The sequence below is a fragment of the Panthera pardus genome, unplaced genomic scaffold (assembly GCF_024362965.1).
Source record: "Panthera pardus isolate Hobbes unplaced genomic scaffold, ASM2436296v1 HiC_scaffold_17, whole genome shotgun sequence".
NCBI classification, from domain to species: Eukaryota; Metazoa; Chordata; class Mammalia; order Carnivora; family Felidae; genus Panthera; species Panthera pardus.
The window spans coordinates 12,332,790-12,348,854 of NW_026526732.1; the positions used below are offsets into that span (position 1 = coordinate 12,332,790).

At 41.2% G+C, this 16,065-nt stretch overlaps 1 protein-coding gene across 1 annotated transcript in view; it reads left to right on the top strand.

Annotated features, from left to right (window-relative positions):
- Positions 1-12,723: 12,723 nt before the first annotated feature.
- TFB1M (transcription factor B1, mitochondrial) overlaps positions 12,724-16,065 on the top strand; it is a 64,872-nt gene continuing 61,530 nt past the window's right edge. The window contains exons 1-2 of the mRNA XM_019412651.2: positions 12,724-12,954; positions 15,711-15,862. Of these exons, the coding sequence (XP_019268196.2) occupies positions 12,822-12,954; positions 15,711-15,862 (285 nt within the window). The 5' untranslated portion in view covers positions 12,724-12,821. The remainder of the gene's footprint in view (positions 12,955-15,710; positions 15,863-16,065) is intronic.

Sequence of the window (16,065 nt, forward strand, 5' to 3'; positions counted from 1 at the left end):
CAACCTCTTCTCTGACTTCACTCATCATGATGGAATAAGAATGGTTCATAGCACTGAAGATTCCTTATCACTCTAAATAACTGTGAGTCCCCAAATTCTCAGGTGTGCTAGGATTCACACGGTGAAGCAGGTGCCACACATTCTTGCCCTATCTCCCCAGGTCCTCCGGACTTCACCTGCAGCTGCGCATGTGGGCAGACTGCGAGCTCCCCACCTTCCCCCCCGCCACACACACACCACTGTCTTCCGTTCTGAGGGCTTCTGGAGCCTCCCCAGCTCCCGGTGGGGAATCTCGGGTGTTGGGCTTTACAAACTTTTTCCAAGAGTCTCTGGTGGGATTGAGCCTTAGTTGTTGTAGAGCCCTACCATTCATTAAACCACTTTTTAACCACATTAGTTGGTTTTTCTCCCTTTCCTATCACATGTTTCCAATTTCCTCACTTGTGATTCCTGGACTCACCTGTCAGATAAATGACCTGCCTGCATCCCAAGTCCTTGCCTTAGAATCTGACTTTGGGGAGGTAGGAACTATGATGCCCATGTTGTAAAGCAGCTCTTGTACTGCCTTCGTGGCATGACGGGTCCTCCGATGACGGTGTCCCTGGAGGTCATTTAATCTGGCCTTACCCCTACACACTGCAGGTGGACCCTTCGGGAAGCTGTCAGGCTTTTCACCTGAACAAGACTCCTTCAAGGCCCCGGAAGCACCCTGGAAATGTATTCACGTGGTTGTGTGTCTTTGTAAAATTTGCAAAAGTGAGACATTTTCACTGCAGTTAAGACCGTTGTCCCTTTCTAGGTGGTATTCTGGTGGCGGAGGGTCCCTTGAAATATCTGGCAAAAGGGAAAACTGAGTTAGGAATACACATTTTAACCGAAATGTGGAATAGTATTTTAGAACGTTCCAGTAAAACAAACACAGTATTCTAGACAGCTGATTTGTGTGAATTTGGAACGTGTTTTCTATATCTTTAAATCTAAGGAATTAAAGAATTGAGAGATAACTTAGATTAGAAAAAGTAATGGGTAAAACACAAAAGAAATAGTGATGAATAGAGCAATAAAATCAGTAGAAAGTATTCCTATATCAAAAGTGAACTGCAACAAAAAACTCCATCATATCAAGTGGAGTAAGTTATTAAGAGGAATAAATAAATTGAGTAGAAATAATGAATAGGCTCCTGGATTGTTTGATAATCCAATTAATAAAGAGGAGAGAATCATATAAATACACTGGAAAAAATTAAGTATCTTGATTATTTAACACCAAATGCTGACATCAATGAATATAATATAAACTTACCTCACTACAATGAGGGCATCTATGACAAATTGGTTAATGAGTGTCATTAATTCAAACTGTTTAAAATTAGACACTGCACAAAAAAACTTGATATTTGCAAAAAATAGGTTTTCCAACTTTGACAACAATCCCGACAATGTATATGACATTGCCAATAATAAGTTATAAAGCTGCAAGAAATGTTTCTAAACTGTCAAAAACAAAAACAAAAATGAAATTTTAATCAATCATGGTAGAGGAAAAACTCCATTATCTTTCTATTCTTTCTATGGAACATATTCCCCAAGCCTTAACATATGAAGAGTCAACCAAAGAGTTTGCTTCCAGAAATGTAGGGGAAAAATTATTAAAGAAGTACGAAATTATGGGGCACCTGGGTGGCTCAGTCAGTTAAGCGTCCAACTTCGGCTCATGTCATGGTCTCACGATTCGTGGGTTCGAGCCCCGCATAAGGCTCTGTGCTGACATCTTGCTCAGGGCCTGGAGCCTGCTTCAGATTCTGTGTCTTCTTCTCTCTCTGCCCCTCCCCTGCTCACGCTTTGTCTCACTCTGTTTCTCAAAAATAAATAAATGTAAGAAGTATGAAAGTAGTTAATTATAAAAATTATTTGGTCACTTTGGTGGATGTTGTGATGTTTGTGCTCTTTGTCATTAAATATTTGTCACGTCTTAGGGTTTCTTTCCTTATTCCAAATAACTACTGCTTTCATATCTAATTGTGGATTTATAAGTCTGTATTCTTTCTCTTAAAGAGAGCCTTCCAAATTGTAGAAGCTTCCGAGCCCATCTCTTCCCAAGTCTTCCCCGAACAGTGAAGGTATCCAACAGATACATCCAACAGAAAAGAAGCAAAATGCTCTGTTCTGCTTGTATTCCAGAAATGGGTATGTACCATAAGACCCCCCCCCCCAAAAAGGCAATTCATATGAGAGAGTGAGAAAACAGTCTTTGATCTTCTGATATGGCATAAATCAGTATATTTTATAATAACTGGACGGTATGTGCATTTATTCAAGAAAAAAAGAAACTACCCATCTATTGCATTTGCTGGTGATCTGTCCTGCTAGCACTTCAAAATTTAAAAAAAAAAAACAAAATAAATGTGTCATATGAGTCACAGAGTAGTCATCGCAGGAAGAATGGCAGAGATCTTGGCAGATCATAATCCATCGCTGAGTGTTAAAAATTAGTATAATATATTGTAACAATCGGTTTTTAGAAAAGAGAGTGCATCACACATAGTTAGGTTAAGTGTTTTATGAAAATCGTGCATGTGGATGTGTGTACAGGGTCACAATATAAGTGGCATTTTTACTGTGAGTCACAGCCTGAAAAGTTTGAAAAATACATATGAAGAATATGAAGCAGCTGCAGACTGAAGTTCAAGAGAAAAAGAATAAGAGGGCTAGTTTCCAGAATGCAGTTTGGCAATTTGTAGCAGATTATTTATAAATTCATTGGAATTTAGGAGGCATTTTTCCTAAGGAAATAATAGTTTGTCACTATTGGATGTCTAGCTAAAACCACAACTCTATTTAACTCACAGTATAGGTAATGTATAAATTATAACATGATATATGGTACAATGGGATATGATATGATTAATACAATGATGTGATGTAACATAATGAACATAATATAATGTAAATTAACTATGGTAGTTATGATAGCCCTAAGCCAGCTCTCCCATTTTTCTCCCCATAGTCTCGCCCATTCACAGGACTCCTGAGCAAACTGTTTTTTGTGTTTGTTTGTTTATTTAAAGTAGGTTTCACACCCAGCATAAAGCCCAGTGCAGGGCTTGAACTCACAACCTTGAGATCAAGACCTGAGCTGAGATCAAGAGTTGGGCACTTAACCAACTGAGCCACCCAGGTGCCCCCTGAGCAAACTGTTTCAAGTCTAAAGTTACAGGATTTCAGTCATGACATCATGCATATGCATTTCACAACACAATTTAACATTTTATAATGATAATTTAATATTTTATGTTTTGTATTGCCACCTGATTTGGTATAACTGTTACCTGAACCTCTCTGCCAGTTACAACCCCTTACCCTTCCTTGCCTTCCCCTCCCCAAAAGGAAAAAGAGAAGTACTGAATGGGCTAAAATTATGACAGTTTTTAAACTGGGTGGTAGTAAGATCAAATAACACATTTTTTTCTAAAGTATAACATTTGTAATCCTATCCTTAAGATAATTCTCTATCGTTAAAATTGTCAGCGTCTCTGAATAATGAAAAAAAGAATAAAGAGTTAATATTCAACCGCCAAGCTCAATAAAAATCTGCAGAAGGGAAAGTCATCTTTCATGAGAGCCACAGAATAATAAATGGGCAGGTAATCCTCTGAGCTCACTTTGTCATATGTTACAACAATAAAGGAACAACATTCTAATGGTTATTTGATTTCAATACCATAAGAGTATTAACAATTCAATGTTGATTGTATATAGCTAGATTTATATCTATCCGCTAGATAAGTGTGTTCAGACAGGAAGAGAAAGGGGAAAAGCATGAACATTTATGAAATATTTTCAATGTGTTGGCACTATATTTGGTCTCTCATATGCATTATCTTATGAGATATAGTGATATAGTATTTTGTGATATTTTAATATTGCAAAATTTTTGTAATATGTTACCTATTACTATTCTCACACTATGGTTAAAGAAACTATGTTAGTTTCCTCGGCTGCTGTAACAAATTACCACAAACTTGTTGGCTCGAAACAACGTAAATTTATCTCACAATTCCATACTTCAGAGGGTGAAGCCTGTCTCACTGGGCTACCACCAAGAGGTCGGCAGATCTGTGTTGTTCTCTGTGGTTCCTATGGAAGGATTCATTTCCTTATCATTCCATTTTCCAGAGACGACACCTTAAAAGTTGTATCCTCTGAGCTCTTAACCCCCTTCCTTCATCTTCAAAGTCAGCGACTTTGGGCCATTTTCTTTTCATGCTGCAGTTTCTTTGGGTCTCTCTTACAATTCCGTCTTCCAATTTTAGGGACCCTGGTGATTATATCGCGCTCACCCAGATAATCCAGGATAATCTATCTTAAAATCAGCCAGTTGGCAAGCTAAAGTTCATCTGCGACCTTAATTCCCCTTGGCTGTGTAACCTAACATATTCACAGATTCCAGAAAATTGGATGTGGAAATCGGGAGTTGTTATTTTGCCCACCACAGAAACTGAGTTTCGAAAAGCTGAAATACTTTGCCCAAGGTCACAGAAGCAGAAGGAGAGTGGAGCTTGGATTCTGACTCAAATTTGCCTGACTTCAGCGCCCCTGCTACTCTGTTCAGCACCTTGCTGAACAGTTTATATGTCCAAAATGAAAAAAAAAAAAAAAATCTCCACCGTTTGGGTCTGTTCAAGAAATGTATCTTGAGCACCTGTTGTGTGCCAGGCACTGTGCTAATGCAAAATACATAAAGATGAATGAAGTACATTGTTCCTTTTGTAGAACTGAGAGTCTGACAAAGGAGATCCTACACTGTATTATTATAATGCAGTATATTATGCTGCATGCTATACTGAGATATGATACGTAGGACAAGAAGTTTGAATTTTTTACTCTAAGTGGGGAATAGGAACTAGGAAAAAATTTTTAGGCTAAAGACAGGACATGAGAAGATTTGGAAATCCTGGAGAAAGAGAGACTGTTTGGAGAGGATGATGTGATCATTTCAGTATAGGTGCTCTCAAATTTGCCTGACTTCAGCACCCCTGCTGCTCTGTTCAGCACCTTGCTGAACAGTTTATATGTCCAAAATGAAAAAAAAAAAAAATCTACAGGCATTCTACAAAAAGTCTACCCAAACTTTTTAAGGTTTGAGAACAGTTTGAATTTTTGGAGTCTCACATTCCTATAGAGAAAAATATAGTCTTCTCTAATCAGAAGGGAGTCCTTTTCATTCATTTATTTAGCAAATATTTATTTATTAATTTAGAGAGAAAGAAAGAGATCATGAGCGGTGGAGGGAGGTAGAATCTTAAGCAGGCTGCACGCCAACCGCAGAGCCCAACATGAGGCTCTATCCCATGACCCTGACATCATGACCTGAGCCAAAATCAAGAGTTGAACGCGCAGCCGAGTCACCCAGGTGCCCCAATTTAGCAAATATTTATTAAATAGTTAACTGTGTTTCAGGCCGTATGCTAGGTGAATAATCAGTTGACGTTAGTGAACAAATAGATACTGACCTGTTGTCCCGGTTCCCACGTTCTAGTAAGGTAGACAGGCAAAAAAGAAAAAAGAAAAAGAAAAAAAAAAAAGAAAGAAAACCAACAACAAAAAGTGTAGCCGTACGGAAGGAGACAAGGACTCCACAGGAAACAAGGACTGAGGCACAGAGTCATACAGGAGGCAGTCCCTTGGGCAAAACCAGGACTGATTGGGATTTACCGAGTGCCCCATTTTTGTTAAAATGTCACGATAGGGTATAGCCACACCTGTTGTACCCTATTTTAGTAGATGTTTCTAGGTTCCCTAAGTACCTCCCCTTGGTATTAGAGCCACGCCGGATTCTCCCACGGAACTCCCTAGCAGTCCTCACCAACCGGCAACCAAAGAATTGTGTTTGGACTGAGAGGAGCCTCCAGGATCCTGCTCCAGGTCCAAGACCTCGTCCCTCCTTTCTGATTGTTAGGCGCTGTCTGCCACCTCTTGGTAGGTGCGTTAACTGACACATAGAGAGGAGAGGGAACTGTTGCTTGCTCTGGGTTTGTTCTACCAAAATGGACGCCTTTGAGGAAATGTGTTGATACCACAGTTATTTAGACTATCCTAGGGGTGCCTGGGTGGCTCAGTTCATTAAGGGTCTGCCTCTTGATTTCAGCTCAGGTCATGATCTCAGGGTAGGGAGATCGAGCTCCAAGTTGGGCTCTGCGCTGAGCGTGGAGCCTGGGTAAGATTCTCTTTGTCCTTTCCCTATGCGTGGGCATATGTGCATGCACGTGTGCTCGTGCTCGCTCTCAAAAAAAAAAAAAAAAAAAAAAAAAAAAAAAGAATCTCCCAGAAATAAAATGTTAGAGGAAACAATGTAAAAGCAAACTTTATGGAAAAGTAATCAAAGGTCAAATTAGCTTTCTTTCCTGTTAGTATTTGACAAGAAGAGTTCTAGCTGAGGAGGCACCCTTAATGATGACACATGGAAAAAGAGAAGGCAACCAAAAAGCAGAAGGTAGAGAAAACTACACAAGCAGAAGAGAGCAGGCAGAGAAAAGCAAGCACTGGATTTGAGCACATCCTGACTGAGGTATCAGAGAGATCTCCCGGCGGCACATAAAGCAGCCAGTTGTAAATGCAGGTTTGGAGCTGGAAATACGTTTGAGAAGCATCAGTACAAAAGGGGCACGCAATCCGTGAAAATTAATGAGATTGTCTAGGAAGAAGCCGGAGAGAGAGAAAAAAAGATCTCGCACTGAGCCCTGAGAAATGATATACTTGAGAGTTTGGGTAGAAGAGAAGGCGGCTCCTGAGGCTTTAGTAGAAGTTGAGAGAACAGAGTGCTCCAAAGAGGGGTCAACTGCCAGCCATTTCAGGAGTCAACACAGCCGAGAGTGGAGGTGTGTGGATGTGACAGTCACATGGTCTGAGCTCGAGCTTCTTCTCAGGGAGGAGCTACATGAACTTGGACACTCAACTTCTCTGTGCTCCGGTTTCCTCATTAGTAAAAGGGGACCATATGTTTAGAAAGTTAATATGGGCACGGCACCTAGAATTTGGCAGGCTACGTAGTAAGTGTTGCTAAATCGAACTACCGTTGTTCCACATTAAGTAAGGTGAGAATAGGTAAGTGTCCTTTGGATTTGGAAACACGGGGATCCTTGGGACTCTTGATGTTAGTCACATTAGAGGCAAGGATGGAGTGGGCTCAAGTGTGGATGGGAAATGAGGAACAATGGGGCTTCCTTCTTCAAGATGAGGCTAAAGTGGGAGGGGCTAACAGTGATTTTCCCTCCTCCTTTCTCCTGAGCATCCACTGTGATATCTGAAGCAGGAGTGACCCATCTAGACCCTCATCTCAGGTGAGGGGGGTGGGGAAGTTGCCCACCTAGAGTTCTGACCACGATGTCTGCCTGGTCCCAATTCCCAAACTGGAGAACATCATCATCAACCGGAATGATGAATAAGAAAGTTTGTTCTAGGTCACTTCACCCAATACCCAATAGCTGAAATTCTCTAGGGGAAAGACAGTTCAAATTGGAAATGCAGAGAATAGTGAGGAAAGTATTAATTTGGGATGATTTGGGGGAGGGGAAGTCTAGTAGGGTAGAGGAATGTGGTTAAGTCCAACAGCACTCTGAAGACACCAGGCTCCATGTGGCCCAAAAGGGAAATGAAAAGATGCCAAAAGCCCACTCTGGCTCTCCTGATCAAGGTTGAGCAAGACTCCCCAGCCTTCTTCCTCTTGTCTTCACCTGCTCCTTCTCAGTTGGAAGACTAGGCAGCCAGTGGCTGTGAACTAATTCCAACATACTAACTGGTACAGAAAAAGGCAGATCACAGGCCAAGGTGCACCCGGGGCCACTGCCTACATCATTTGGTTTCCAGGGCTTGAGGTGGTGATGGTCAAGGAGGGAGGACCTAGAACAGAGAAAGAAGGAACAGGTGTGGCCTTATTTACTAGTCCACTCATCGTCCTTTTGCTGCAGAGGGACAGAGCTGTCACCAAGATGTCCAAGGAGGCCCATAACTGGTTGAACCCAGAGCAACTCCCTTCCCAGAGCAGTTCGGTCCTGCATCAGTTTTTAAATGCACGGAAAAGGCTTACAGGCAAATGTATTCATGTTCACAGTGTTATTTATTCTTAACCTTTTTTTTTTTTTTTTTTTTTTTTGCAATTAAATGTTGAGGTTTAGGCTAAAAACTATTAATATAATGAAGGCTAATTCTTTTTACAATGCCTTTAGCATGTGCTGATTTTTTTTTTCTTCACTCACAAAAAGGTTTTGCTTTATTGTGCAGGGGAAAAAAAAAAACCCAAAACCTACCCACAGCTGAGTCACCCTGAGTCAAAAGTGTTGTCTATCCTCATCACCTTATTAGGATACTTGACAATAATTCACAGATCTTTGGGGATAATCAGCAGGCTTTCCAATACTGCCCAGAATAGTGGTAAACACTGTATTTTTAAAAACAGTGTAACTGTTACATGGTTCCCTCAGGCAATTAGCCGGTGTTGCTTGCCCTACAATGCCCTGCTTCTATCCCCAGAGAATAAGCATTTGGTCTGTTCAGAATTATCGTGTATTTCCTTCTTTCCTCTACATAGGTCACTAGATTCCTTTGTGAACAGTGGGCATCAAACAACCATTAAAAAAAAAAAAAAAAACCTATGTACAAAATGCAGCCGTTAATATTTCTCAAGAGCACTGAGTTGTATTGAGTCATATTATGTGAAATTATAAAATACAATCAGAAAAGGGCACTTCACATGCCATCACAGTCATTTTGTAAAGTTCAGTTTGGTAATTCTGAGCCGCATTTAATTTTCTCTGAAAATTCCCACACGGCAGAAAGATATTGCTCTTTGTGGCTTTCAAGTCTATTTCAGAGAACTGTAAAACCACCACCTTTTGGAATTAGCACTGTTCCTATAAATAGACACTACATCACTTATACCAAATAAAGTCACATAGGCGTTTTCATTAATATGAATGCTAAAATAATAAGTGGTTTTCCTATATAACCATTCTGGGATTTATGAAAATTAGAATTCTGCATTATAGTTTGGTCTGAATCATTTGTAGTTCTTCATCTTCACTGATAGGGGGGGCTAGTAATTTCTGTATTAATTATAATATTTTAGCATGTTAAAATCTATATCTAGATGAAACAGATACTTCAAAGCTTCAAAACTGATGAAACTGCATACTTCTCTTTTAAGGGATAAAACCGTTTGCATTAATATGTGAAATATACTACTAAAACACCCCCTGCTGATTTCATAGGCTTTGCAGGGAGTTATGCATAATTTTCTGAAAATTAAAGGACTGAGGATCAGTATTTATGAGATCTCAAGAACTATTAAAAACTTGGAAGATTCTCCTAAAATGGAATTTTAAAAATTCAGCTCAACAATTATTTAACACACGCCAGAGGTAAAACAGCAGAGTAAACTCAGAAGATCAGAGTTTGAGATTCAGCGTCATGCTTACCCACACCATAATGGTGCTCATCTAATATCTTTGCAAACCTACAACACAGAATTGAAATGAGAATTAAGTGAAATAACTTGGGAAACTGCCTTGTAAAATAATAGCATGTAACCTCAGAAATGCTGACTGCTGAATGTAGCATGCTTAGGACAGGAATTCTCCTATTTGGATGTGAGGATAAATTCTCAGGAATCCACAAATTCTCCATGTAAATGTGTTTTCACTCCTTTTAATTTTGTTTGTGTTTTTATGTTGGTGTTAATCTTTTTTTAAAAAGTTCATGGAGCACATTCTAGATCATCGGAATATCCTCCTTGCAACTGCCATGCAATATACATATTCGAGATAGTATTTGTGCCAAGTAATTCAGCTTCATTTGTTTCCAAGCTAATGAAAACAGATACAAATGGACTTTTTTTTTTTAATTTTTTTAACGTTTTATTTATTTTTGAGACAGGGAGAGACAGAGCATGAACAGGGGAGGGTCAGAGAGAGGGAGACACAGAATCTGAAACAGGCTCCAGGCTCTGAGCTGTCAGCACAGAGCCCGATGTGGGGCTCAAACCCACGGACTGCGAGATCATGACCTGAGCTGAAGTCGGCCCTTGAACCGACTGAGCCACCCAGGCGCCCCCGATACAAGTGGACTTTAATTTGTAGCTTCCGTTTTCCTCCAAGAGAAAGGCAAGGCACGTGGGCAACAATTCTGAGCAAAGATTTGGTGGTAATGTAGATCCAGAAAACTGATGAGAAAATCATTACATGGCACACCATAACCTTAGTAAGCTGAACTTTTAAGAGAACAAAATCTTGCCAGTCTGCATTAAGAGCAGTGATTTAACACCCTGATTTAACATCATTTGCACTGATGTTGTAGCTTTGCATATATTTATTGTAATTGTTTTAGTTAAATAACCATATGAAAACTGTAAACCTAAGCTTATACTCAGATTCAAATTCCATTTATTTAAATAACATTATAGGGGCGCCTGGGTGGCTTAGTCGGTTAAGCGTCTGACTTCAGCTCAGGTCATGATCTCACAGTCCGTGAGTTCGAGCCCCACGCTGGGCTCTACTGACAGCTTGGATACGCTGACACCCAGAGCCTGCTTCGGATTCTGTGTCTCCCTCTCTCTCTGCCCCTCCTCAGCTCATGCTCTGTCTCTCTCTCTGTCTCAAAAGTAAATAAACATTAAAAAAATTGTTTTTAAATAACATTATAAAATTAACATACATTAGTTAACTTAAAAATAATTTAATATTTGAGGGGTGTGGCCCATGAAATCAGAACTCAGAAAAGAAAACACTCTAGTTAAATCTTCTTTCTACAATTTGCTGTGTGATCCTGGGTAAGTCAAATGACTCCTTAACAGTAAAATAAGGATAATAATTTCATTCACATAGGAACACTCTGAGGACTAAATGAAATAATTAATGTAACCGTGAACGAATGTCTTCCCAGGTACGGTATGTTGTGGAAAATAAAGACACTGAATCAAGAGTTTAGGCTTCCAAACTACATTTCTATGCTGCCTTGGGCAAACTGCCTTATCTCTTTGAGAGTCACCTCCCAATTTTCTAAAGCTAGGAGGTATGTCAGATTATCTCACAGTTCTTTTTAATATTGCTGTAACAGAAGGTAGTTGTTTGGGTTTTCTATTGAGACTTCAATGGAAATTCCATTCATTTGATTTCACTCATATCATCTCCCAGTTATTTGGTTTTCCATTAGCTTGATTTTCAGCTTACTTCTCTGAAAACTTAAAAAAAAAAAAAAATGTTATGATTTACTGTGGTCAATGCAGCAGTTTGCAAAACCAGGGTCAGAAAAGCTAAATTCTCTTATCTAGCAGAGAGATTTCAGTCTTTCTTTGCTTTGTTGTTTTTTCTGTTATAATAGAAAGACAAAACTCAGATTTGAGTCTTTGTACTTAGATGTAACCATTCAAGGCAAGTCAAATGATCTCTCTACCTTGACTACACTGCTTAAAAAGCAGGCTCTGGACACAGACTTGTGGATTCAAATCCTGATTCCACTACTTATTAGCTATGCAGCCTAGGAAAAAAAATTGCTGAACCTCTCTAAGCCTTTATCTTTTGTAACAATTAATGGGATAATAGTTGTAAAGCACCCAGCTGTGAAGCGTGGTATTTTTGGAAAACCTCAGGGAATGTTAGCTATTATTAGTATTGTCACGTTTATTTCCCTTCCTTTTCATCCTTACCTTTCCGGTTATGCAAGAGACTGCAATACTTGGAGCACGGAGGGGCAATAAGAAAGCTCTGGGAAAGTAAACAAGGAGTGGCAACTGGTAGTCAATGCAAAGGCAGAGGACTAGAAAGAACCGCCACCATACATGTCCCTGGATCTGGGTTCCACAATTTTCTAGCTTTGTGAATATCAATTAATTTATATCACCTACGTTTTTGTTTCCTCCTCTCTGACCTGAGACTAGTAATGTAAGACTGTTAGCGAAAGGCTCAAAAACCGATATTCAATATACATGACTTCCTAAACTCTCAACAAGGCGGCTTTCCTCCTTGACAGAATATGTTTAGAAGGGTCAGAAGAATTGGATTCTACTTCTAGCCTTCTCACTTTTGTACTGTGTTCAAACCCTTTAACTTTCTGGGTCGCCTTCATCTGCTACATCATGACAATAGTAACGACCACCATGGATTGCGGGCTTACCGTATGCCATGCATTGCACTATGTTCTGAATCTGCACACAGGGCAACTTTCTCATTTAGTGCTTGCAATTTTAAGCAGATATATCCATTTCACAGATGAAAAAACTAAGGCTGAGAGAAGTTAGAAACCTGCCATCCGGCACCTGCAGTGCTAAGGTTCTAAAACCACCCACCATAAAAGAGAATTGTTAGCCACCAATAGCTTTGCCTCTAATCACTGGCTTTCCCACAATTACCCACAGAGAAAGTAGGCACGCCCACCCTCCAGAATTCACCACGGCGTGTGCGGGGCTCCACCCATCCTCATATCCGCGCCTGCGCTTTCCAGTCCAGGCCCCGCCTCGCCCCGCCTCCGCGGGCCGCTCTGGCCACCTCCCACCCGGGAGAGGCCCCGCCCGCCGAGGGAAAAGTAGCGCACACCCAGCCTGCACCGCGCTTAGCTAGACGCGGAGCCGGAGCTCTGGGTGCACCCGGATTTCCTGTCTGCCCTCTTCGCTTCCGGCGAGGCACATCCGACCAATGAGGTGGGCTGGAAGGCGGGCTCGGAGGCGGGCCTTAACGCTCCCAGACTCCCGCCACCTCCCTCTCCCTTCCCCGACGATTTAAGAACAGCGTGAAAAAACTAGCCAAGCGGCTTGGGTGGTTTCGCGGGGCCTTATGGCTGCCTCTGGGACGCTGAGCACTTTCCGCCTTCCGCCGTTGCCCACGATTCGAGAAATCATTAAGTTGTTCAGGCTGCAAGCGGTGAAGCAGCTATCCCAGAATTTTCTCCTGGACTTGAGGCTGACAGGTGGCTGTCTTCTCAGTGCTCCCCGGCTGTCTTCCCCGCATCCCTGGGGGACACGGGCCGGGGGTCTGCGCGCGGATCCTGCGGGCGGGTATCTGGGGTCAGGCAGTGTGCAGCGGGCCTTAGGTCAGGTCCTTCTACCGCTCTGTGCTAAAGAACTCCGGAGCCCCGCCCAGGAGACGCGTGGAATGCGTTGTTTGCTCGCGGAATGGCGTGTCCGGGGGGTTGCCGTGGGCCAGGGGAAGCAGGTGGTACAGACGCCGAGCAAACCCTGGGGGAGGCAGGGGTCGCGTATCGTGTTAGGCGGTTGTGGAAATGCGAGTCTTGCTGCATTAACACTAGGTTTGATTTTCATGCAGTCCGAAGTTAGAATTTCAATTAGTGCGGGGAGTTCTTCGAGAACACGTCGGAAAGTGGGTCGCTCATGGGATTACTTACTTAAACGCTTACTTGTTGAATGCAAAACCCGCGGGGCGCAACTATTCAGTAAAATACACGTCAAACAGACTACTTTGTGCTAGTGCAATTTGGGAGTGAACAAGGCAACGTCTTTCCGCAAGGGGCTTACGTTTTTTAGTGGGTTTACATTGTTCCCGTCCCTGATTTTAAGTCGCTTTTTGTGAGGTAAAATTCACGTGCCATCGAATGAACTCGTTTGAAGTGCAGAGTCTGGTGACAAACGTATGCATGCGTTTAACCACCGCTCCTGTGTCTTAGCGATACTTCTAAAAGGTGAGGTTGCAAGACTAACCTGTCTTACAAATGTGTCCACTAATTCACTGTTGCAGTAGAGTATTCGAGATACTGATATTCCATTTGGCCCCCTTTAGGAGCTAAAAAGATCAACGAATCCTACTCAAGAAGTTCACTTTCAATTAAAGGAAGTAGAGTTTACAAAGCACAATAACGGGGATGTGGAGTCTTTATTCTGCCAGTAGAAACTAAGCTTCAGGTTCTCCTATGTTAATTGGAGGAGGGCCCCTCCTTCCAGAGCGATAAAGGGTTAGCTGCTTCTAAAATTCTTTAGTCCTAGAAATGACCAGAGCCAGCATTGCCAGTTGTTAGTCACATATGATAGACATAAAGCACCGTTCTCAAGGCTGAAAATAGAGATCTTTGTATGTATGTTTTTAAATGTTTGAGAGAGCATGAGCAGGGAAGAGGGAGAGAGAATCCCAAGCAGGCTCCATGCTCAGCCAGACTCAGGGCTCCCCATCCCACGACTATGAGATCATGACCTGAGCCAAAATCAAGAGTCCGAAACTTAACCAACCAAGCCACCCAGGTGCCCGGATCTTATATTTTTAATATAAAAAAAATTCTTCATTTATAGTATCTCATGTGAGTCTTTGTTCTCCCGGGGGATAAATTCTGGAATCTAGGTACTATTCCCTCTTCTCTGGGAACCAGAGTAAGAGATTAAAGTACCTGTCTGCGGTGGGAAGTTCTGGTGGGAGCAGATGCTTGGTCAACTGACAGTGCCTCTTTGATACTCATTTGTATTTGAATGTGCCTGAAAAGTTTGAGGGCAGAGCCCCTGACCTGCCTACCATCCTAGTTCTCCATTAAAAAAAAATGAGAATATTGAATTCATTACGCCTTTTCCTTCTGAAAGGGATAATAATCATCCCTGTACCCTCTGAAGGGCGTTGGTCTGTAATGGAGGAAGGATTGCTTTAGAATTTACACCTGAGCTGGAGTCCCTTCTCTCCCATTTGCTTTCTACATGACCTTGCCCAAATGAAACAAATGAAAAGTTAAATTGGGATAGTAGTTCTTAATGTGTTGGAAGGATTGTTGAGATGCGTGGGAGAAAGCTTGTAAACCACCTAAAACAAATGGATGGGGATGTGTACTAATTCCCTCCCAGCCAGTCAGAAGGCAAACTATTTTTGGATGGTTGAAAGACTATTACTGCGTTTAAGCCTACAAAAATGGTACTATACAATCCCAGCGAACACTGCAGAGAAGTGCTGGTGTGTTTTCAGTGGCTAAGTTCCCACTGTCCCAGGAGCCCCAGTTACTTGGATTTTATTATCTCCGTCAGTAAGACCAGCCCATTGTATGTTATTCCGGAAGTGATGATCGATTGCCACAATCCTTTTCATGATTTCTTAATATCTGCTTACTTGAAGAGGCTGATTAATTCAAAACATTAACTTTTCCATATCAATTTGCATATTTGCAAAGTTTAAAAAACTTCCAGGTATAAGTTTAGCTTTTTCCAGAAAAGTGACCAAGAATCTGTAAATTTCTGCTAATCCTATGATCTAGGAACTTGTTGCTATGGCCATGTTGACCAGCTATATGTCTATAAGTAAAAAGGAGACTGCCATTACTTTTTGCTTTTGAATTTATAACTGGGAGCAGTAGAAATTCTGAATGTGAAACTGGTCTTATTCAAATATTCAGTACCTGGCAAGTGTAGAGAGATGGTTTAGCTGGTCAGTTGTTAGGAATTGATTGGTTTGGCAGAGGAATGGATAGAAAATACAGTGTTTAACTACATTTAAGTTAGGAAGTTTTGTCATAATCCCGTTTTTCCTAAGGGACTGATACAGTTCAACTATAATGTGGTAGAATATTGGATGGCCACTACATGTTTATTGGTTTAGGCTAAGAGTTAAATAACTAAATAAATATGGTGTAAAGGATTAGTTGAGTCATGGTTGATAAGAATTTGTGGAGATTATTTTTTTGTTAACTTCTATACATTGAAATTTGTCCAGATAATTACAACTTTTTTTTTTCTCTCCTAGATAAAATTGTAAGGAAAGCTGGTGATCTGACAAATGCTTATGTTTATGAAGTGGGCCCTGGGCCAGGGGGAATCACAAGATCCATTCTCAATGCCAATGTTACTGAACTTCTGGTGGTTGAAAAGGATAGTCGATTTATTCCTGGATTACAGGTGAGAGACTTAAAATGCCTTTTCTAGGAGGTAAAAACCCAATTGAAATCTTCAGTCCATGATTCTTTAACCTCAGTATATCCAAAGATTGTGTAGGTTGCTCCTCAAACTGTGGATCTCCAGATCCTTTTCCAGAGATTCTGATTCTATGGTCTGGAGAAGTCCAGGAATTGCATTTCTAACAAGCATCCCCACATGGTCTG